This window comes from Wyeomyia smithii, chromosome 2, assembly GCF_029784165.1.
Source record: "Wyeomyia smithii strain HCP4-BCI-WySm-NY-G18 chromosome 2, ASM2978416v1, whole genome shotgun sequence".
Lineage (NCBI taxonomy): Eukaryota > Metazoa > Arthropoda > Insecta > Diptera > Culicidae > Wyeomyia > Wyeomyia smithii.
The window spans coordinates 202,072,524-202,097,303 of record NC_073695.1 but is presented as its reverse complement, the minus strand read 5'-3'; the positions used below and the strand labels follow the sequence as shown (position 1 = coordinate 202,097,303).

At 39.2% G+C, this 24,780-nt stretch overlaps 1 protein-coding gene across 3 annotated transcripts; it reads right to left on the bottom strand.

Moving 5' to 3' along the window:
• Window positions 1-1,405: 1,405 nt before the first annotated feature.
• LOC129724385 (proton-associated sugar transporter A-like) lies at window positions 1,406-23,855 on the bottom strand. Of its 3 annotated transcripts, none has more exons than XM_055679264.1 (7): window positions 23,319-23,855; window positions 4,367-4,431; window positions 3,570-3,843; window positions 3,245-3,507; window positions 2,905-3,189; window positions 1,921-2,834; window positions 1,406-1,851 (listed from the first exon to the last, which is right to left on the bottom strand). In XM_055679264.1, the coding sequence occupies exons 2-7, from the start codon at window positions 4,401-4,403 to the stop codon at window positions 1,621-1,623; spliced, it is 2,004 nt and encodes a 667-aa protein (XP_055535239.1). In that variant the 5' UTR covers window positions 4,404-4,431; window positions 23,319-23,855; the 3' UTR covers window positions 1,406-1,620. The 3 variants fall into 3 exon arrangements, with proteins under 3 accessions (XP_055535239.1, XP_055535238.1, XP_055535240.1); XM_055679263.1 differs by lacking the exon at window positions 23,319-23,855 and adding an exon at window positions 13,519-13,624; XM_055679265.1 differs by lacking the exon at window positions 4,367-4,431 and having other exon boundaries at window positions 23,319-23,853.
• Between the last annotated feature and the right edge of the window lie 925 nt (window positions 23,856-24,780).

The following is a 24,780-nucleotide window of genomic DNA, read 5'->3' as shown; positions in this document are numbered from 1 at the left end:
GATATGAATGAGAAACTCATCGTGATCGCCAATTCCCTAAAGGTGAGCAAGACGCCAGGACCGTATGGCATCTCTAACCTGGCAATCAGGATGGCGATAAAAACGGTCCCCGGTCTGTTCCGAGCAGTCATGCAGAGATGTCTGGATAACTAGAAGCGACAGAGATTGATCTTACTGCCGAAGGCTGGGAAACCGCCAGGGGATCCGTCGGCATATAGGCCTATCTGTCTGCTGGAAACCGCATGCAAGGTGCTGAGAGGAGGGTGTAAACGGTCTGGCAAACAACCAGTTTGTATTTCGGAAGTATATGTATACGTTGAATGCTTTCCTGCCCGTCACCAAGACGGCGGAGGTAGCACTTCAGCGCAAGAGCATGGGCATTCGCTATCGCGCAATCGTCTCGCTCGACGTGAAGAATGCGTCAGCTGGGGCTCCATAGCGCATGCGTTAAGAAGTATCCACGTACCGGTGTCGCGAAGTGAACTTCCACCTGACACAGATCCTGTCAAGCCATGGTTGCTTCAGGCAATGTCTGCAAGGGGACTGGACATGCGGGATCTCCCATGCATCCCGAGTGCGAGGATACGGAAGAGAATGCTGCGCACGTTGTAATCCCATGTTTTGTACGTGCGAGGAGCGTCATGATGGCAGTGAGCGGGCCAGGAGCTACTCCGGATATTCCAGTCTAGAGGATGTGCGACGACCCGCACACCTGGAGCGTGGATTGTGCAGTCGCCTCTCAGATTGTTCTGGAGCTGCAACGTATGTGGCAGGTCAACCACCAACACACCAGTGGTAGCTAATTGCCGGTCTCCAGGTAGTTTGCTATGAGGCTATAAGGGTAAAGAGGGTGCGCGGCCTCCTCCCCTTGGCTTAGCAGACTCTTATGTTGCCACCGTTGTGATTAAGTGAGCCGTTTGATTGCAGCATATGATGACCGTCGGGATCTCCTCTATCTCGCTATGCGAACGGAGGATTTGTGATGAAATCGATGGCCCACCATCCAGAGGATCGCTGTCAAAGTTGATGTTCTCCTTTAGTTCCATCTCCTCAATACTACCCGGTGCGTGCGTCTTTGGTTACAATAATTCAACAATTCAAGACTTTGAACTAAATAAACTAAAATAGACTGTCACAGGCAGAGTTAAGTCGTTCACCTCATCTCATTAAGAACAAGCCAAAACAAGTTTAGCTTATGTCGGCATTCTTGTTTGAATAACCCACTCCGTAGTTACCGTGGATTGTCGACAATAGCTTCGACAAACTCACACCACGTAAATTCTGAAAAGTATTGTATAATGTACTGTAATTCCAATACAAAATGAGTTCTCGATTCGAATGAATTTTTCTTCTTTTGAACAGAAGGAAGGTCATCATGCTCTACAATAACAAACTACCACAAACCTTGAATCTTAGAACATTCCATTATTTTACTTATCTAGGTGACCTTTAACTTAAACTAATTTAAATATCGTATCACAATATACCTTTAGCAAAGTTATTGTTTATATAGAATAACTATTTCATAATAATAATAATAATAGCAATAAAATAGTTTTCGTATAGTCTGAAGTCCACTGCAGGTGGTGTGATTGTTTCAACCTTGAATTTCTACGATCTCTACAAATCCATGTAGACGACTTGCGTCGCGGAAATGGCGGCCAGGAAGCTGCACACTCCCGCTGCATAGATGACAGCAGTCGTCGAACCGAGCCACGAGATGAACGACCCGATTCCCAGCGATACGATGATTTGCGCCACGAAGATCATTCCACCGACAACGGCTATATCGGTAGCGAGACCCCGTTTTCGTTCTGGTTTTTCTGGTAGGTCCGATTTGCTGGTTTTGAACTGAGGAACAAAAAAAAAGAAATCGGTTAGTTGAGTTCGAACCACAGTTGCAATCTACACTTCGCATACCTGTCCCTTTGCATGATATTGCCCCAACAGTAGAAAAGGCATGGTGAATAGCAGTGCATAGACAATTCCTCCGGTGGCACTGAACACGTACACAGTTATCCTATTAGGAAATACAGCCATCAGAATCATTCCAGTTGCATCGATAAGTAGTCCCCCGCTGTAGACAATTCGGGCCCGCAGAATCTTTATAAGCTTTTCGATCGTGAATGAATAACAGGAACAAGCCAGCGAGTAGATCGCCAGTCCATAGCAGCCGTATCGGACACCTTCTAGGTACAGTTGGTAATCTTCCGACTTGGAAGGGGCCGCCGGGTTACCTCGGAATACCTCCTCGCCGACAAAATCTGTGTAGTACAAGCAGAAGCTCAAATGTCCCATCCAACAGAGCAAATTTGTGAGACAAAGGATCGCTATCGACTTTGGCATGAAGAAAATACTCTTCAAAAAATCTTTTAAACTCATGGTTGTGTCCTCGTCTTCCAAATCCGAATCGCTATCGGTGGGTCCTTTTTCTATTTCGGTCAGTGCGTTGGTAATCAATTGCGGTGGTGGTTGTTCGACCTGCTTTCCGTCGATCGTTTGTAGCTGCATCGCGAATGTCCGACTAACATCCTTGATGAAGAAGATCTTATCGTTTAGCCGCGCGCGCTCTTTTTTAATCGTGGACTCCGTTAACGGCTTCAGCAGGTCATCCTTCTCCATCACGGGCAACGGAATCTCCCGAAAGCTAGTCACGGTTAACGTCAAACCGACCAAGAACAGAAGCGTGACAATGGTAAACACGGTTTTGATGCTTCCACCGAGGAACTCTCCGAAGCTGGTATCATCCCAGTTAAAGCCGCCAAGGGCGTACCCGAGACTGCCACCAATTCCGGCCATGATCGAAAAGGTACTACACGCACGACCGTGATCCTCTGGTTTTGGAGAAATAACAGAAGATTGAATTAAGACCGATTGGAAAATGAATTCGTGGAGGAACCTCACCTGGTAAACAAACATCTAGCAAGTAAGCCCGGGCCGGTGTTTGAGACGTATCCGCACTAAAGTCCATCAGCAATGTACCCAAAATGGTGAAAAATATGGCCCATTTGTAGTTCATCTCGTGCTCCGTAACTTCTTGTTCGATGCGGTAAAACTCATACGGTAGGAATGCTGTCAAGTTAGAGTTCAATACTTCTGTAACGTTCCCAGGGGATGTCTCGGGAAAGATTTCTCCCAGATCGCCAAACCACTTGCCAATGTTTTCACCGTATGGCACAAGAATACAGCCTGAAACGTTCTGTTCAGTTGAAAATAAACAATTGATTGATTGATTATAACTCACCGATAATCAAACTAAGGGATAGCCACAGCAGGACGGGCCTCCTTCGACCAAGCTTGCTCTGACAGCGGTCACTGACGGTGCCTAGAATAGGGGCCAGAAAGAATCCCACCAGTGGAGAAATAGCCCACACCAGAGTCATCAGCTGATGTTCAACACCAATTCCCAGAAGAATTGGCGAAACGAAGGCTGTTTCTGCCGAATAAACAAACTCTATGCCCATGATAACGAACGAGAGCCGAATGAAGTCCCACCGGGTTTTAGACCTGGCGATGGAAAAAACGGGATTATGTTTCAATAGAACGAGACCATTGTCAAGGACAATTACCGGAATACGTGCGAGTAGTCCTCCTTGTAGCGTTGAGCGTTGATCTCACGCACTCGGCGCATTTCCCGCACCAGCGGATCATTGCGCTGCTCGTGATGAAAGTTTCTCACCGCTCCGGCTACCATGTTGCCGTAGTCGTCCTCTTCGTTGGTATCGTCGCACTCGGGACGCTGAAGCTGACCGTTCGTCCTGTACCGCTTCGATGCCGAATGCCGCGCAGTTCGATGGTTTCGCTGCGGGTGCTTCCAGATCGTACTGCTCTCGAGGAAGCTGACTGCAACGAAATTGAGGGCACATTTAAGATTGCGTAACATCGGTGTCGTTTCGGAAAAGATGAAAGAGTTTTTGGGGACTCCAGAGTGGAACTGAATCGGAAAATCAACCCCGTGCGGTTAGTGAAAGTAAACTGATGGAGAGAGTGATGAAGCGTTAGCTGATAAGATGATAACCGTTCTGGTTATAATATCGGACTGTTTAAAGAGTTTTGTTTCTCGAATTTACAAATTTGGTTCCCTTGAAACGTAGTCACTTATAATTTCGCAAATTTTAGTCTGTGTTAAAATAAAAAAAAAACGCTATAATTCAAAATCAAAAGTAATCCGAAATTCCAATCATTAGCAATAATCCAACACAAACCCTGCTAGTGATTGAGATGATAACCGATCGTCTCTTATTGCCACGTAATGCCAAGTTCAGTATTTTTCAATCAAAGATGTGAATAAGGGTTAGTGGAATACCAATCGACAAAAATATGTAACAACTTGTTAACCTCCGTAGCTGCCGTTAAAAACTCCTACCTTTGATGGCGTTGAACGTATTGCGTAAGCTTTGCATTGTTCCTTACGGATGAATTTTTTAGTTGCTGGTTCATATGAAAATAAATTAGTTGAGAATCAAAGTAGTGCATCAATTTTTTATTCTATGGTTATTTTGTACCCTGGAATCAGGTTTAGAATTTTTTATTTAATTTTACCTTTATTGTTACGATGAATTGCATAAAAGTATTATTTTTATGTTGGTTTTAGGCTACCCATTTAATTTTACCTAAATTCGAATCAGTTTTTAAATGCTCTTGAGTCAAATAACGCTAGAAAGAAGGTAACTAGAAATCGTTTCCGAAACAAGATCGAATGAATTGTTTGATTTCTAATTTTTCATACATTTTAGTTAACTACATCACTTTTAAAATAAATCATTCAAAATAAAAATGGATTGTCAAATTTTTCTAAGCACTTTGGGAAAATTCCAATTTCTGCAGAAAACCGCTCTGTTGATCGTAATCATTCGTTTTGCCTTGCAAATTCCTGTCTGATACCATTCTGAAATTAAATTGGCGACTTCAGGTTTCTTTACAGCTGGGTAAAACCAAGAAAAATATTAGAATATTCCACAATATCGAGATGTGTCCAGATCCGGTTCTATGCTTTGAAACTCCAAACAGGGGTTCGATAGCATTTAATATCCATGCTGGCGTCTTCTAGTTTCTAGAATACTGAGAAAATATTCAAATATTTTCTTATATTATTTATTATTTCTAGAGCACATATAACGCCCTGCAACGAGAAATTAATATCGGGTGCCATCTTGGGGTTCCAAATGGCGACTTCTAGTTGTTGGAAGGCTAAAAACTCTCAGATGTTAGTAATTTTTAATCAAGGCAACACTTAGAGCTTGAAAAATGATGTCTAAGTTATTTTCATCAACGCAAAATTCGTCTGGAAACCTACCGTGAGTGCCTCGGGGAAGTAACTTGGGACCTTTACTGTACTCGATCATTTTCAACGATGTCTGTCTATTTCTACTTCCTGGCTGTAAATTTGCGTATACTGTAGATCTCAAAATCTTCGTTATCGTCGAATCAGTAGAAAACGGCATTCAACTAAAATGGCTAATTAAAATGTTCGAAAAAATGGTGTCCACGCACATTAACCAGTCATTAGCGCACAGAAATGCTGTGTCCTATCCTTCACGAGAAAGAAACCTGCTTTTGAGTGGGTTAAAGAAATTGACGGATGTCCGGTCGTCAAAGTTGGTGTTGTTAGAGATCTTGAAGTTTTATTGGACTCGCAGCTTTCGTTTAGAGACCATTACTCAAATACTATTGCTAAAGCAAATATAAATCTTGAATTCATCATTAGAGCTGCCAAAATTTTTCGTAATCCCTACTACTTGCGACCCTACAGACTTGCCACTCTACTTGACATGGAAACTCTACAGCAGTGCTGATAAAAGTCATTTTCCCCAGCAAAATTCTTCGAAAACTACAGCCAATCATTTTCAATTTTCACTTCCAATGATCGCAGCACTCTTTCAGATACACTAGATTTTCGTCCTAGTAACGTGCTGTTATACTCAGATGAAATAGATCGCACGCATCGTTCATGGTTACGGAATAAAATTTGACGACAAATCCAACCAAATGATCTTCACTTCAAAGCGAAAAAGAAAAACAAACAGTCTACTCAACCAAAATAAACCTCACCGAAACACTTTTTCATTGACACTGACCGATGCCTTGACAATCTTCGTTAACTGATAAACTGATTTTGTTGTCTTGCTTTCATCGCATGAAATATAATGAGGTGTTTTGACAGTTCACTTCCATGCAAAAAGCGGAAAGGGAGAACTCTAAAAAGATTGTAAAAAAATAACGTTTCTGGATGCCTTTTTTCACTTTCACTCAAGACTGTCAACAAATATCAACCCTGCTCTACAGTGTCGGCGAAACTCAGCTAGAGCGCTGCCAAATTGTTCCTTAGTGACATTAACTCTCCCCACCTTCTGTGCAAATAACCTGAATGTACCGGTAATGAGATCTAGAGATTGTTTACGACCTTACTTTAAACGAGCTAATTACGGGAAATACAAACCTAGCGATTCGTAGAGGGTTTAACAAAATGTATTTCGTTGTTACAAAAAAATTGACAAAATTTGACGATTTTTCATGGGTTTACCTTTACACGCGCTGACGAAACTACGCATGCAGCATAAATCATATTAACCCATGAGTCAGCAGAAAAAATTTGACAGCTCTATCAGTCGAACTCTAACCGTGATGGCAAAAACAGTGAAGCTTCTTCGTTCAGAAGTGTGCGCGTTCAAAAAACGGTACCCCGTCGCGTCGAAAAAGGGCATCGTGGGGTAGTTCTTGGACATCGCATACGCCCGTTCCGGCATCTACACCTTCTTGGCACTTTTGGACAACAAACAGTGCATTGAAAGAAAGCCCGGTTCCGGACGGCCGACGACCCTGAGCGACAATATGCTCCAAAGGACGCTGAGGAGGAAGACCGAGGGAAAAGTGGCTACATCGCTACGTACGTTCAGCTAGAAAGCCGGATGTCCACTAGTCTCTGAGCTACAGGCAATGACGCAGCGGCAGCGCCTGAATAAGATGGTCAAGTCGATTTTCCCGGCAAATCACTACGTGGCGGTAGTGATGGACGACGAGACCTGTCTCACCCTGGATGGCAACGACTGGCAGGGCACTTCGTATTTTACTTCCCCCACGAAGGAAGTGAACACCGAGGTGAAGTTTATTTCACACAACAAGTTCCCCAAGAAGGTGTTGCCGTGGCTGACAATCAACACGAAACAAACAGGGAAATTTGTAGTACGAAATGCCTGCCGGAAGTTGCGTCGTTCATCAAGAAACATCGAAAGGCCGAAGACGCGGTGTTTTGGCCGGATCTGGCGTTGGCCCACTACTCGAAGCGTTCGTTGGAGGAGATGGAGCGGCTGAATATCGATGTGCTACCCAAGTTGGCGAACTCGCTCAACGTCCCCAAGTTGCGTCCCATCGACGATTCCTGCCCAAACCATAAGCGTAAGATCTATTCCAACAATTTTGTCGTGGAAACCGAGGAGGAATTGATAAATAAAACGAGGACAGATATAAAAAACATGCTTACACGCATGTTTTCGTCCGCCATGGCGAATGTTCCGGTTAACTTCCGGAGGGCTACACACAAGGTCGTAATTTTCTTTTTGTGAAAAGGTTAACATGATTACCTTCCATGGGAAACTTATCAAGATCAATTACACTGTGCTAAAGCGATTTAGACCTTCTGAAGTGACCTAGTGTAGGTTGTAGGTCTTGTTGAATGTAACATTCGCTCATACTAGAAATTTTCCAAACACCCTCAAAATCTGAAGTTATGGTCAAAAGCGGTTCTTTGGACCTCAGTGCATACAAATTTTGTTTAACTCAGTCATTTCTCAACCGATTTTCAATATTGAGGCAGTTTTGGAAAAAAGATAAACAGAGCTTTCAAAACATCCACTAGTTTGTACTAATATCACTAAAACATGTTAAGTTATTTGAGTTTAAATATATTTTTTTAGTTTTTTTCACGTAATTTTTCAATTTAATTTGAAATTTGCCACCTGTTTTTGTGAGAATGTTACTACAAATACATTAAACTTCCGAAATTATATTCAATGACAAATCAAACAAAAGTGGTTTTGTGAAAATCGGTGAATATTTGACTGAGTTATATATTTTTTAAGAAAACCAGAATTTTTGGCTTCTATCCCACAATTATTTCGTGGTGCTACAAATGCTGAAAAAACACAAGAACTTCTGGAGTGACCTAGTGTAGGTTGTAGGTCTTGTTGAGTGTAACATTAGCTCATACTAGAAATTTTCCAAACACCTCCAAAATCTGAAGTAATGGTCAAAATACGGTTTTTTGGACCTCAGGACATACATTTTTTTTAACTCAGTCATTTCTCAACCGATTTTCAATTTTTAGGCAGTTTTGGAAAGAAGATAAACAGAGCTTTCAAAATATTTACAGGTTTGTACTAATATCACTAAAACATGTTGAGTTATTTGAGTTTAAATATAATTTTTTAGACTTTTACATGCTATTTTTCAACATAACTTGAAATTTGTCACCTATTTTTGTGAGAAAGATACTACAAATGCAATAAAATTTTGAAATAATATTCAATGACGAATCAAACAAAAGTGGTTTTGTGAAAATCGGTGAATATTTGGCTGAGTTATGGGTTTTTTGAGAAAACCCGATTTTTTGGCATCTAACGCACAATTGTTTCACGGTGCAACAAATGATGAAAAATGCAAGAGCTTTTGATGTGACCTAGTGTGGGTAATAGCTCTAGTCAAGTGTTAATAGCGCGCATACCTAAAGTTTCAAATACCCCTAAAATTAGAAGTTATGATCAAAACCCAGTTCATAGACCTCACATTAAAAAATTGTGTGAAAAAATATAAATAATTATATTTAAACTCAAATTACTCAACATGTTTTAGAGATACTAGTACAAACCAGTAGATGTTTCGAAAGCTCTGTTTATCTTCTTTCCAAAACTGTCTAAATATTGAAAATCGGTTGAGAAATGACTGAGTTAAAAAAATGTATGCCCTGTGGTCCAAAAAACCGTATTTTGACCATAACTTCAGATTTTGGGGGTGTTGGAAAATTTCTAGTATGAGCGAATGTCACACTCAACAAGATCTACAACCTACACTAGGTCACTCCAGAAGTTCTTGTGTTTTTTCACCATTTGTAGCACCGCGAAATAATTGTGGGATAGAAGCCAAAAATTCTGGTTTCTTAAAAAATATATAACTCAGCCAAATATTCACCGATTTTCACAAAACCACTTTTGTTTGTTTCGTCATTGAATATTATTTCAAAAGTTTAGTATATTTGTAGTATCTTTTTCACAAAAACAAGTGGCAAATTTCAAATTAAATTGAAAAATTGCGTGAAAAAATCTAAAAAATTATAGTTAAACTCAAATAACTCAACATGTTTCAGTGATATTAGTACAAACTAGTAGATGTTTTGAAAGCTCTATTTATTTTATTTCCAAAACTGCCTATATATTGAAAATCGGTTGAGAAATGACTGAGTTAAACAAAATTTATGCACTGAGGTCCAAAAAACCGTATTTTGACCATAACTTCAGATTTTGGGGGTGTTTGGAAAATTTATAGTATGAGCAAATGTTACACTCAACAAGACCTACAACCTACACTAGGTGACTTCAGAAGTTCTTGCATTTTTTTTTTTTTCATTTGTAGCACAGTGTTATCTGTCTCAGTTATTTTTTTTATTACCATCCAAAAAAAGCCCATTTTCTTAACGCATACGTTTATGTTAATTTATTAGATGTTTCTCAATCCTGTGAAACTTTCGAAAACCGTCCAAAACTTTTTAACCTCTCCGCTTGAAATATAGTTGTGATAGTTTAAGTTTTGTTCATGTAGATTGATGCAGTCAGATGGATTAATAATTACTATTTGCCTCAATTTTCAGCCTTTCGAGCGAATATTTTTGAAGAAGTATTCTAACCTATCTGCTTTAATCAATCGTTTTCTTTTCTTTCATTCGCCGCGATTCATTCAAAAGCTTTTTATTAGTAAATTTCTGAAATGTTGAGTTTGAAATCAATCTTTTTTGGTCCAGGTTCGCAGTCAAATCGTACGCACTATGTGCCGTTGTGAATGCATGCACAATTACTTTCACTAAGTAGATCTTTTACATAAATATCTTAATCGCAAGGTAAAGTTTTCAGTTGCAAACCAGTGATACAAAGAACTAAAACCGATTGAAAAAGCACCAGGTAATTAATCACGAGCTCAGTCTCTGTTCGCTTTGCTTATTTCAGACCCATGTTTAAGCAACTAGCATTTTTTCAAGTCGTGTCATTTCCCCAGTTTCGCAAGACGTAAAATAATATTCTTGCAACTTGCAATAAACACAATCAAATAATTCTCTCGTCTGATAGACGCAGATACTAGGAGGTGCCGTACTCTCAGTCACGCAACAGTCCACACCGCCAATGCGTGTTGCATATTGCAACTGTGCGGCTAGGGAACAAAAAAAAACTCTGTCAAATTAACCGTTCTCCTTTAGACGTCCTTATATTTAAAATGAAGTGTAATTTATTTTCTGATACGGATTTAGCACTTTCAGCAAAACACGCCGGATTTTTTATTAATTGTTATGAACACGGCAGGGTACCCGGGTACCTTTTCAGACTTTATTGCTTCGAAAAACAAGGTTTACCTCAATTGGAAATACACCATTTCCCATCATCAGACTGTTTATAGCAGCAGGGCAGGTCCTCGATTTTTTTCCCATTAAATACTCGGCAGGGTACCCGGGTACCCAGTTAAAGAAATGTTTCTTGCTTTTTCATTTCTTGACCGATTTTCGATCTTGGCCTGTGAAAAGAATGTAAATTCTGTCTACTTTTAGAAACCGAGACCAACATGAACCAGTGACCGCATCTGGTTTCTGTAAATCCGGATCTTCGGGCGCATGTTCCGGTGAGTCAAATTAGTACAATTGCCAATAAAACCGACCAACATTGGTATCAAAATTCATGGAATCACTCCAGGAGTTGATTTTCATTTATTTCGAGTCCATCTGATTAGTTGTCCGGAATGGCTGTTTCGGAGCAGATTCCCGATCTTGAACATGGTCTCGAAGGTCCGGATTTACGAGAACCCAATGGGCCCCGTACAATGAAAACGTACAATCTTTTGACGGGTCAAGATCGACAATTGGCCAAGAATTGAAGAAGCATTTCCTTTTGGTGGGTACCCGGGTACCCTGTCGAATGCTTACGTGTATTAAAATTTCTGAGTTCATAACGGTTAAAATCGGTATAGATGTTTACGCACAGTATTGTCGAGTTCTGGTGAAAAACAAATTACTGCGTATCTGTTGCGAATGTTGACCGCAGTATGTGCACCGATATGTGTAATAACTTTGAAAAAGGTCTATCAATGTAGTTGCAAATTGTACTCAATCATCGCTCAAATGCATGAGGATCAGTCCCGTTCGATGTATGAACTTGTATAATATCGCGATGTTAATTTAAGATCAATGTTGCAAGTGGCTCCACCTTTTTTTTAAGTTCTGTCATTTTCCCAGCTTCGCAAGACGCAAAGAGAACGATTGAATTCTTTCCGTGTCGTACTTTAGCCACGAGGGATAACGAAACGGTGCTCCCAATATCGTTATTAAAAAAAACATCATCGAGACAGTGATGGCCCGTTTGTTCGTTTGAAAGTTCTATACTCTGGATAATTCAAAAAAAAATCCTTGGTAGCATTTTCCTTTTGGCCAGGTTTATTCTGAGGGGGACTTATTATGTCAAAAGGAAGTAGTCTTATCGAAACCTCGTTACACGTGCCTATATCGCCAGTTACAATACCCTGGAAAAGATTAATATTCCTCTGGTCAGTTTTACTTTAGGAAGGAATTAGTTTCACTAACAGGAGGATTTAGTTTACCTATAAAACGCCATAATTACAGCTCTCTAAAAACAACTGTTACTCAGACCAGCTTTGCAGCAGCTAAACTGAAAGAATTAAATGCTTGGTGTCAAAGAATAATTGCACGCCGAGTTCGTCGCTTCTAAGCTGGCTTACGGAAAAACACAAATGAGTCTCTGAAAAATTTCCGCATCAAGAATCCCACAATAAATGGCCACCGCAAAGAAAAAGTACTACGTGAGAATTGCTTGAGATGTTAATAAATTCGCTAAAAAACAGCCATAATAACACACTTCGTTTTTCAGCGATGTTGGCACCACCGAAAAACCGAATTTGACATCGCATAACTAAACTGACACCCCAATCAAAGACAAACAGACGTGCCACTCAATGACGATTTCATCGACCAAAAAAATAACGATTATTTTGAAATTTTGCTTAGTGAGCAGTAATGGCGCTAGTGTCGCTATAAGCAAGCGTGCACATTCTTTATCAAAGACAAAAACCGTTTTACGAAAATAAGTTAGTAGGCAATAAGTCTACATGGTGGCGCATGAGTGTAACGTTTCGAATAAGGACGATTATTTTTCAGGATTTTTCTTCGAAGAGGCACGTCTGTTTGTTTGTGCCCCAACTTTGCTTCATCGTGAAAAACCCGCATCTAGATTCAGAGAGTTTTTCATCTCGTTTATTATTCTATTCATTCATATCATTGGCTACGGTTTTCAACTATTCTGAGGTGTTAGATAACACAATAACTATAACTCCCGCTGTATATCATGACATTGTATGGTTAAAATTGTTCACATGATTTCACCTTTGTTTCAGGGCTTCAAGAACACATTTCTTCCGCCTTTATCACTTCTTTGTGAATCTACTTTGTAAAAATACAAACCACTCATCCGCAGAAACAATATATTGAAACAAACTGTTTACAGGTCGAAGTCATTGACTAAAAACGCTGAAATCGGCTTTACTTAAAAGCAAATGAGAACTACTTGAACTACCTACTTGAAATATAACATTAATTCCACTTTAATACTTCGCTTCTGCCATAGTTTGCTAATACGAGTAATAATTTCCTCTTAGTAACTGAAAATGATCCTACCAATACGAAGTTCGCGAGGACCTTCTATGATTTCATAAACTGACTGATCACTCGAAGCTACATATACCTCTAGGGTATTGTGATTCGAATGACATCATTTCTTACAATAAAAGAAAATAATTATTTACATTCACCAGTTTGTTTTCAGCTAATCTAACTGGTAAATTTTACACTGATAATTTGCAGTATCAATACAGTTTTCGTTCTAAAAGGCAATCATCTCTTGACTTCTGCAATAAACCACCATCTGTAACACCAGCTGATTTATTCGGGTTCTAGCTCAATGGTTTATCCGATGGAACTAACTTTAATCGGCACAGCGCTGCTACAATTATCAGCAGCTGATGAAATCAAAACATTATTCTATCATAAGCTAACCAAAACAGCCTCAGACGGTTAGACGCTATTCTCTCATAAAAAAACCTCTTTGCTTGTGTACAACATGACCTCTTGCTAGAATCATAAAACCGAGATAACACTTTGTTGCTTCAGTTGCTCCTGATTATAAACCAATAATCGGTTCACTTTTCTTCTTTGGCAACTCCTCAAACAGCAAAAAAAAAACAAATTTTAATACTAACACTGATATTCTAAACGTCAAAACCGGTACTGCACTCTTGGTGTCACTCAAGCTGACACGCCGTAGAAGAAAAAAATTATACTGCCAGTGGATGGAAGATCCACTCCGGGCAAGTGTTTCTAAAAAACTGCAGTACGAGGATCATCGTTAGACCCGTCCCAGCTAATAATAGTAACCGGTCAAGCGCTAGCAAGTGGCCATTCACTGACAAGAGCCAGCCCTTCCTTAATCCCTGTAATGTGACCGATGATGATCAACCGTTTAGACAGTTAGTGCACATACCTACTTGTCGGTTCCGGTGTTTGATGAATGCATCAATGAGTTCATAACGAATTGATCACAAATCCAGATTTTCAACAAATGATAGTGAACGTTCTCGGCAGTCTCGAACGAATATTGTACAAAGGCGTTATCAATACTATTCATATATATATATAATTATTATTCTAGACTTGTCAAATTTTTACTACGACCATATAATAAATTTATATGAAAAGTGCTTTACTATTCGTAAATCGTTTTGAAACAATTAAGACTTCGGGGTAATATAAATTTGGGGTTTTTTTCTTCAGACATAACCGAGCCAGACCGACGGTAATCTCCTCAAATCTTTGGTTGATACTTCGTGATGTTAGGGCACTTGAGCTTGAAGTGTTTTGATGGCTTGAACATTGTTGTTGTCATACCTGCAACCACCAGCGGAGCTAATCTGTCAACACGGAACATTGCGGATGCACTCAGTGCTGACCCAAATCTAGGCCGGTCTGGTAACAATGATTTGAAACAGGAATGTAAAATTCCACTTCCGCAACTATTCAGGCAACAGGTACTGTCGATAATATATTATAGATTATACAGATAAAAAAAGTGCTTTAATCTGTATACTGTGCTGAGGTTTTTATGATCCCTTACTGTAAAAATTGGCTGAGCAATTATTTTGGAACTTTTGAAATCAAGTTTGTTTTTCGCTCCAAAATGCATTGTTTAATTAGAATGACAAGTTCTTATATATAGTTAGTATTTTGTTAACATCTCATAAAATCGTTCTATGGTTTTGACCACAAGTAAAAAGGAAGTTTTGAAGCAAAACAAAATTGTATCAGTAAAATAAAATTAGAAAAGGATTGATAAGAAAACAGATCATTTCGTTCGTTTTAAAAAGGGCGAAGATCCGATTGTAAAATCTAAATCTAATAAGTAGTTTAAATAAATGTCTAGTAGAAAAAAGTTATCAATAACGAGCTGCAAAGGAATCATTCTTTTTTTTATTTTTTTTTTTGCCAAAAACATTATGCAGAATTTAATCGGGACTTTTTGCATAGAATTGAATCATTGGACATAAGCCTTTACTTTGTACCGTGTCTCATGAATGTTGTTTGGATGAAAAAGCTGTTACTAATGTAGGACAAACTGAAACTACACACTTACATTTTTTGCCGGGTCTCGGTAATTTATTGCCGAGAACGGCACCACTGAGTGCTCGGTTGAAAAAACATTACAGTTGTCATTATTTTAGATATTTTGTGCAGAAATTTTAATTTGGTGAACCAAGATTTACAAAAAAAAATGTGACAGCTGTTACCTGTGGTGCCGTTCCCGGCTATAAATTACCGAGACCCAACAATAAATTTTAAATGTGTATCTTTGATAATTTATAAAATGAAAAAATATTACCACAATAACCCGAATCGGAATTATCAGCATAGACTTAGGCAAACGGAAAAGGACAATGATTGGATACTATTAGGACTCTGCTCCAACTGGCACACCAGGGCATCTTGTGACGTTTCTGTGCTATTGGTTAAATTTTTTGGAACACGACTCATTTTTGAGAAGTAATTGAAAAATGCTATTTTGAGAAGGTTTTGATGATTACATATATTTTTAGGGCCAAAACGGTTTGTTTGATCGATGTAAAGTCATCGGCAAAGTAGTAGATAATAATTTTGGCTTTCAGAAAAAATACACTCTAAAAAAAATATTCGTATTTGAAAAAAAGGTAAAAGAAATATTTGAAATTAATAAAGGTATCGAACGTCTTCGTCAGTGGTTTTCTTCGGCCCTCTTTTACATAAGATTGCTGCAGAAAAACTGCCAAAGAAAACCACTGACGAAGACGTTCGATACCCGATCTAAAAAGCTCATTTTTTTTTAAATCTTTTTTTATAAAAGAAAACGGGTAACATTATTGAGGTAAATAAAAAAAATTAAAAAAAACAGATTATTCAAATATGAGCTTTTCTAGATAATTATTTTCAATTTTTTATTTAAATTTTTTTTTAAATAAATAATATTTTTAGAGTTTTTTTTTTCGGTGAGACAAAACTATTATCTACACCGATCAAACAAACCATTTTGGCCCTAAAAATATTTATAATCATCAATATCTTCCCAAAATAGCATTTTTCTAGCTTTTCAAAAATGAGTAGTGTTCCAAAACAGTAAACCAATAGCACAAAATGGCATCTTTTGCCTATAGAAACGTCTATGCAAAATTTCAACCAAATCAAAAATGGTCGATAAAATTAGTTGCCCGTTTTTTTTTGTGGATTCGCTCAAAAGTGAAGGTAGGGTAGCAGCCATACAAGAGGTACCTTGAGCTAAAACTGAAGAACGTGAATAGCGGGCGGTAGACCCGACCGCGGGCAGTTCTTTCAAAAGCCACATCTACTACAGTGGCAGCGACAGAGCTACTAGAGATCTAAACGAAGCGTTTCATTAGGTGGAGGCTTATTAACGACCGTCTATGCGTATTGAGGAACAAGAGCAGATTCTGTAAATTCAGCCTTATTGACATGTATGCGCCGAAAAACGATAAAACCGACGACGTAACGAAGGAGTTTTAGAACTCCTTGAGAAAACAAATGGAGAGTGCCCAAAACATGACATAGAGATCGTCGGGGATGTGAACGGCTTGAACTTCACTGCGGTCAAGGGCAGGTATCTGTATCTGTAGTACGAGTCATCGAAGTGCGGTCTTTTCGGAGATCATAATCTCGAAGTAGCCATGATTGGCACCCGGCTGATATTGTTTCCGGCACATTTTGCATGTTGTAGGATAAGTACAACGATACACCGTTCCCCAGTGCTGAATCGAGAACATTTCCAGATCGAAAAGATCCTCGACCAGATCGGGAATCGAACCCGATATCACAACTCAACTTTCAACTTTCAACTTCACTCCAATGAAATCAACTTTCATTGGAGTGAAGATCGTAGCAAGCTGCGATCGCGAATAGACGTAATATGTTTTCGCTAGCGATTTTTTTGTGTATTTCTAGAATATTCGCAAATATTTTCCGGTTTGTTGTGCTAAAGTGCTTTAGAAATTGGGTGGAATTGCAATCCCCATTGTTTTCGTTGTGATGAGAAAGGCTGATGTAAGAGTCACATCGAGCGGTCGTGTCGGGATCTCTCTGTCACTGTCGATTAATGTTTAGTCGCGTTTAAAACGGTGAAAAATGGTTCCAGCATGGTTCCTTAGAAGTCTTTGTGAAGGGTGCGGAGGACGGGAGTATGCCACCGGTGAGTGCTGGCTGCCTTTCCCAGCTCTTTGTGTTTGGTGCTGCTGAAAGTCCGAGTGAAAACGAAATATTCGAATGCAGTGGATAAAAGGCGTTGATTCTGAATGGCTATAGCGTGGTATTAAGTAATATAAAGATTTTTTTCAATCGGCGTTCGTGGTAGCATCAGTGCCCCATTAGCGCAACGGAAAAACTGACAGTTACCCAGTTACCCAGTCCCAACGAATTATATTATTTAAATCGCTGTGATTACGGCTTAGCAGTCTTTAAATAAATTTAGAACGACACGGTTTTAATTCGTCCCGACGTTTCAACGCTTGGTTTGCGTCTTTTTCAAGGGAAACTGGTAAAAAGAATTGTATTTAACAATAGACAAACATATTTTAAACATTTAGAAACTCACAATAATTTTGGTCGAACTATGTCAAGTTGTTTGTTCACTAAACTAGTTGTCATTTACACATTTAGTTGGTCATAATCGTTAACATCACTAAACATAACGAAAAACAAAGTTACAATTATAAACAGTTGTCGGTATTGGCAGTCACAAACAATTTCAAACCTTATCACATATAGTACACTAAGTGGCGGGTAACTGTCGGATTTCAGTGTCGGATAAGTATGGCAGTTATTCTGCTTCTATTGAGCTTGAGCTATCTGGCATATTGTTTGATTCTGTGTGGTTTAGTTTGTGTAATATGCCGGCATAGGCTGTGTTGAGGTTGTCTATATCAACTCGTCTGTTTACTGTGTTGGGTGTTCAATAGATATGACACATCTCCAAAAATGGCAGATGGTGTGAGTTCGGGGCTCTATCTAGTATGTGAGTCTTGTCGAAATTGAAACTGTGTTTGGTGTTGATACAATGTTCGATTAATGCTGTCTTTTCTCTTAGCTCTCTTAGTTCGTTGTTTTGTGTGTTTGTGTCGGTGTTCGCTTCCAAAATTTTGGCCAGCTTGTTTACATGCGATGTGTGTCCGGATAATCTTGTATTCAATTTGTTCGTGGTCATTCCGATGTAGCAGTTGCTGCAGTCAATGCATGGTATTTTATAAATAATATTTGAGTTGTCGAATTTGTTTATAGGGTCCTTTACGTAACTATGGAATTTGCTAACAGTGGAATTGATTCTGGTGGCGATGGTCAAATTAGGGAATTGTCTTCGGAAGGATTTGATGAGTCGATCAGTGAGCTTGGGGATGTAAAGCAATGACCGATACATGGCTTCGTTAGGCTGTTGATCCGGTGCAGTTGTTGTTGGTTCGCTGTTAGAGTTAAGGTGAGCTGTGGTGATGCTGTTGGTGGCTGGTGGCTGCTGGTCGACAGGTGATGATGGTTCAGTTAGGTGGCTGTTGTTGGTTGGTGGCTCCAAGACGATAGGTGGTGATGGTTCAGTATGGCGCGATGTTGGAACGGGTAACGCTGAGTCTGCGGCATCATCATTACGATTCTCACTTACTTCGAAGCTTCGCGGACGACATCGGTAACGTTGGTATTAATCGTAGAGCCGTCAAATTGCCCAAACAAAGTACACTGGGGTCACCTTTTACGTGGATTGTTTTTATGCGTTTTTTAAACCGGATATTTTTACAGTAACGCGGATTGTTTTTACTCGATTCGGAAGATTATTTGTACGCAGTGTCAAATAAGTTTAGTATATATATATCGAACCTAATCTTTTAAATGCGGTACAACTAACCGCGTAAAAAGCGACCCCAGTGTGCATGGTGTCTGGCTGAGAGCGTGGTAGTCCTAAGGGCGTAGGTGCTGCGGTGGTAATGGATGGGGATACTTTCGAATTGGTTGATGAATTTGTCTATCTTGATACAGTCGTAACGTGTGATAATGGGGTGAACCGCTACGTGAAGAGGCGGATTGTGGTAACGGACAGAGCTTATTACGAATTGCGTAGCCAGCTTAGGTCCCGCAGCTTACAGATCCGCATGAAATTTACGCTCTATTGGACACTGATCCTCCCTGTGGCCCTCCACGGACATAAATCGTGGACGTGGGAGGAGGACTTCAAGCGTATAATCCTGCTATCAATACTCGGAGGCAAACAAGAAAACTGAAGTGTGGCGCAGGTCCATGAATCACGAGCTGTACGAAGTATGCAAACATGCTGATATTGTCAAGCTGATGAAATACGGCAGATTACATGGCGGATGACGGAGAGGCGACACGCAAAGATAACATTTAACAGAGCCCCCGATAGAGGCCGACGACGTCGAGACAAACTTCGATCGTGTTGGATGTGTGTTGTCGACGAGGATGCGAGAATGCAACGGGCTTAAGGGCGACTGGAGTGAAGCAGCCATAGACCGAGTTTTATGGATAAGCATCATCGATAAAATAAGAAAATAAGAAACAGATTTCCAAATGACGTCTGGAGTTAATTCCCGGCTTCCGGGCATTATCCCGATATAAGCTCGTATTTGGTCCTTTTTGGCTGTTTTCCAAAAACTGGACGGTTCCATTTTCGATTTCAAAACAGTGTCTGGCTTGTGGGCATTATCCCAAATCCGGAAATACCCATATTGGATGATATTTGACCATTTTAAGTTGTTTTTTTGACGCAGAATTTACGTCTTACGGCAACATTCTAGGATAGGGATAGGTACAAATTTGAAAACCGAAAATATCGAGAGTGTCACGAAAACTGTCCAAATTCAAATACCAATAACTCTGGCAATTTTTAATGACAACTTGCTGCAATCGGTTAAAAAATTAGCTGAGCATTGACTAAAACACAGAATATTGTGAATTCATGATGATAACTATTTCAATTACTTGGGTTTTCCATGCTGAATTACGAATTGGCTGCGCTCCTATTTGACAGAGCGAAATGCTTTCGTCAACGTCAATGGCTCGCATTCTCGCATCTTCTGGCGTTCCACAAGGTAGTGTCCTCGGTCCGCTCATATTTATATTATTCATCAACGATCTGTGCTCTCGTTTGAAATGTGAGAATTCACTGTACGCTGACGATTTAACAACTTATCGCATTGTGAAGACTCACCTCGATTGTTATGTACTACAGACGGATATAAATGAGCTACATCGTTGGTGCCTCAAAAACGGGATGGAAATAAACGTAAATCCATAACATTTTCCCGCCGGCAAACTAGAACCGAACTCGATTACTCTATTGGAGTAAAGACCTTGCAACGCGTTGCTTCTATCCGAGATCTTGGAGTCATCGTTGATAGTAAACTCAAGTTCGACGAGCACATCTCTATCACAACCGCTAAAGCGTTCGCAACACTAGGATTTATTCGACGTACCATCAAAGACTTCAACGACATTTATGCTCTCAAGGCGCTATTTTGCTCGCTGGTTCGGAGCATTTTGGAATATGCGGTATGCGTGTGGTCGCCAGTTCATACAACGCAAATTATTCGACTAGAGAGAGTCCAGCGTTGCTTTATTCGATTTGTCCTTCGCCACTTGTCTTGGTCTGACCCAGCTAACCTACCCAGTTATGAAAGCCGCTGTAAACTTATCGCCTTGGAGACACTTAATTCCAGACGTACTAAGCTGCAGAGGATTTTTGCGTTTGGTCTGATTCAGGGGAATCTTGACAGTCCTTCATTGTTATGTAATGTGTCGTTTTATGTCCCTACTATGTCCCTAATATTTCTAACTGTATTTTTAAGAATAGAATTAGAGCCTTAGAAAAATTTACAGTCTATGGAAACTCTGTTGTAACAAGTTCGAGTCGCTGACAAATAAATAAATAAATAAATTCACTATTGAGTAGAGCCTTGTCTTGAACGCAGATTTCGACAAATCAGAGTTGAGAACTAATTCGAATAGATCCAATATGAGTATTTTCGGAACCTGGAAGATATCCAGAGGTCGGTAATCAACCCCAGTCGCCGTTTTTAAGTTCGGGAATCCGGTTTCTGGAAACTGAATTAATCAGGATGATGTCCAGAAGCTGGAATACACGACAGATGCCCCCTTTAGAAGATAATAACTTCCAGTATTCAGAAAACAGCCAAAAATGGTTCAATACTAGCTAATATGAGTATTTACAAAGCCGGAATGATATCCACAGACTGTAAATTGAGAGATACCATTTTGAATCTTTTTAAGGTCGTCATCTTAATTGCAAAGAGTTGTTTTATCGAATATTAGATAAAAGTCAGAGATATATTAATACAAGATAGTCTATTGTAATCGTGGGGTTAGAAATTGTTGAGTTAAATATATCTAAAATTAACCGCTTAGGACCATCAAATTCATCACCCAAATCATGTGTACTCACAAACCTATTAAAAGAAATACACTGACATAAGCTAGACTGTCGCACTTCTACGTCAATTTTATGGTCGTGTCTCATACATAACCTCTTTATCTTTTTATTTTAACAAAACATCTGCAGTTTAACTCCGGCATTTGATAATATTTCCGATTCTGTGAATACTCATATTGGATAATGTTTTATTAGTTTAAGTAGTTTAATGGTCCTAGTTCTATTAAAATTTAAGAGCAACTATCTGAAAAGCCCTTTCACCAAAGTTTATAGGTAATTACTGCTCTGCGATCTGCGACAAAGTTTCTACGAGCTACAATATCAAGAGATTCTTGAGTTTTACGTAGGCAAACATCATAATTTAACAGTATGCTCAATTAATATAATTCACTCCTCAATATCTCCTTCTTCTCATGCTAGAAAGGAACCTAAACTTATTGTTGTGGATAATAATTGAGTTTGTAATTGACTTTTTATACAGCGACTCATACTCAATTCCAGACTGAATTTACAAAATTCATATTTTCGTTCAAAAGCGAATTTGATTTTAAACGGAGTTTGCACCCGTGTACTTAATTATTACAATTACAATTTACCATTTTTCCTGCTAACAGCATGCCAAGTAGACCAGATTGGGTGTACTAGTAATTCCTTCCATCACTAGCAGTGCCTGCGCTACTAATGGTAATAAATAATACTTATATTGAACAACATTTCTCTATTTTTCGTGTGCATTTTTGTTTACTGCTTAGGGAAAAAATTGACTTCAAACCCAATATGGCCATCAGCCAGAACTCAAGAAAAAAACTGTACTGTTTGTTACTCTCGATGATGAGCCGGAAAAGGGTTCCTAACTCTAATCCATTTGTGATGGATTATGAAAGCTCACTAGTGAATAAAATTAATTTTCTGGTTGATGTAAACAGAAAAAGGCACCACACGAAACTAAATATTTTTAGAGGTTTTGTACCTACGACAAATAATTCCAATAATAAAACAAAAACATAATAATCTGCTTGCTTCATTTGCTTCTGCAGAACTATTTAAATAGGTCGCGAAATTTTCATATATATATTTTAAAAGAGAAGCATTTAGAACGGGTTTATTTTTTCATGTATCGTTGTATAATACTTTTCAACCGTGTTTTCAGGTTGACTGATTTCAGTGACCAACTGCGGTTAAAAAAGTGCAGTATTAACATACACCATAAAAACCTACGGTTTACACAACTTCTACAAGGTTTGTTTTGTCAACATTTTCTAGGAATTGAATTACATGAACCCCAATATCATGAAACATCGAACTCAAATAAACTTCAACCTATGCACTCCTTGCTGGGAATCGTTTTGCATAATAATAATCGAGCTCTTTTTCAATTTGACGTCAGACTGCAGCAAGTAAACAGCTGCAAAATGCAATTGCTTCATGAATATTCACAAACGACTGTCGCTAGTTATTCCTTTATTTTAAGCCCGCGTGTTTATAAACCGAGATTGTCTTACTTACGGTTCACTGGCTAAAGAAAATACACACGATAGGTTTATCCAGCAATAGGTTAAATGGAAACAGAGCGTAGAGATACTTTTCTCTTTGGTGAAGGACTACGTCTTTGTTTTCTATATTTAGGTATATTCTGTGAAAGTCAACATTAAACCGTCAGGGATGTTTTATCTGACTCCAAATGATAATTAGAGCTTGATTATTTTAATGTCTTGAGGGCATATCCTGTATACAAAGTGAGCAACAATCTTTTGTCTCAATCAATATAATGACTTGCGTTCAGGAATACCAGAAGTGCGATATCTCAAAATATCAATGTTTCTGGTCCCAGTGAGGAACGCAAAAATAGATCGGAACTGAACAAAAATGCACAAAAAGTATTTAAAGCGTCACAAAACAATTAAAAATTTGTTAAAGTGAATATTATCTAACTACAAGAAACATGGAAATAACTAACAAACATCCCCATTATTTCTCCGATTCAGTTTCCCAAAACCTTAATTTAATTAGGCCACTTACCTCTCTGCTAGACCGCCGCCCTCCTTTCGCTCAAATCTGACTCTTGATGCACTCGATGCGGCACTGCAGTAATTGAATACTGCAACTGTTGTGTCTTTTACTTAGGCCGCCACCAAGGCTGCTATTGTTTCTACTATTACCGATCTTGATGCGGCGCTTCTTGTAGGAATGGATCAGATACAACGGTAGACCCGGCACTTTACACATAACGTTTACACCTCGCTGGACACTACCCAGGGTGAACTTTCTATCGGCGGAGTGCTGCTCAGAACGGCAGCGAGTTCTACGTCTTTGGCCTAGTTGGCGAAGGAGAACACTCGACTGTTAAATGTAACTCCACGGAACCTGCTATGTGGTACACATGATTTCTGCACTCTAGTACTAAATTTTAATGAGCACGAGTACCTAACAGTAGACGGAACCTACAGGCGACACGAACGCGAAGAAGGCAGCTATTCCTTAAAATCCACCCACAAAACTTCGTACCGACTTAATTAATGATCAACGAACTTGGACCGACTAAGTGCTGACAGTGCAACGGGTTTCATATTTATAGAAGAATTGTACCAAAACTTGAATCCGTGATTCTCGGCTGCAGCACTCGGTCATATCAATCTAGCGTCGACAGGCTTATCAGTATTGTCTGGCAGCATCACCGCTACGCACAGTGGAACCAAAAGGTTTCACAATTCATTACATCTCCGATTTACCTGAAATGACTTTGAAATTCTGAGGAAAATTAAGACTTTCATTGATTTTTCTTTCAAAACGAATATTTTGTTGCGTGTGTAAATTGTATTTTATTATTATATTTTTTTAGACGAATTTTTATCGACTTCGACCAACTGTGGCTGAAAGGGACTTTCACGATGTTCTCGAAACAGTACCCCTCACAGTATGCGTGTATGTGGAACGCAAGAAAGTGTATGTTACAACTTACAGCAGTATTGAAGTTCAAATAAGGATTCTCTAGATGAATCTCTCTTTTATAGTTGTAACTATTGCTCTAAGATCCATGATTTGATTTTTCGTTCCACTTTGTCTATTGGTATCTTTCTAAGTATATCGTTACTCCGCTTGTAAGGTAGAACTCACCATATTACGGAAGTCGGTTACCGCGATTGCTGTATACAGACTGCCCTATATTATTCTAAGCAGTTGTTTTTGCCGATCCGGATCATTGATTTTCACGGGCTGCCGGTGAAGTTATACGAATGAACAGTGCAGTATGCCATCCCGGAAACCTATATTGCAGATTAAATTCAAATTAATTTGTTTACCGCTAAACTACGTCTCAGAAGAATGTAAATTGAGTAGGGAAATTTTTGGATGCCCTAGAGTAAAGTGTGACACACACTCAGTGTTTTTCTTACCTTTACTCTTCAAACTGAATAGTATTCGTGCTAAAAATGAAATATGAACCAAGTACCTATGTGTCTTTACCGTGAATAGAGCCAACAGT

Excerpts from the sequence above, each read along its gene's own strand:
- LOC129724385 (XM_055679264.1), bottom strand. The coding sequence starts at position 4,403 with ATGCAAAGCTTACGCAATACGTTCAACGCCATCAAAG. Across the intron at positions 3,508-3,569 it reads GACTACTCGCACGTATTCCG|GTCTAAAACCCGGTGGGACT; the intron begins GTAATTGTCCTT and ends TTCCATCGCCAG. Across the intron at positions 3,190-3,244 it reads ATCCCTTAGTTTGATTATCG|GCTGTATTCTTGTGCCATAC; the intron begins GTGAGTTATAAT and ends AGAACGTTTCAG.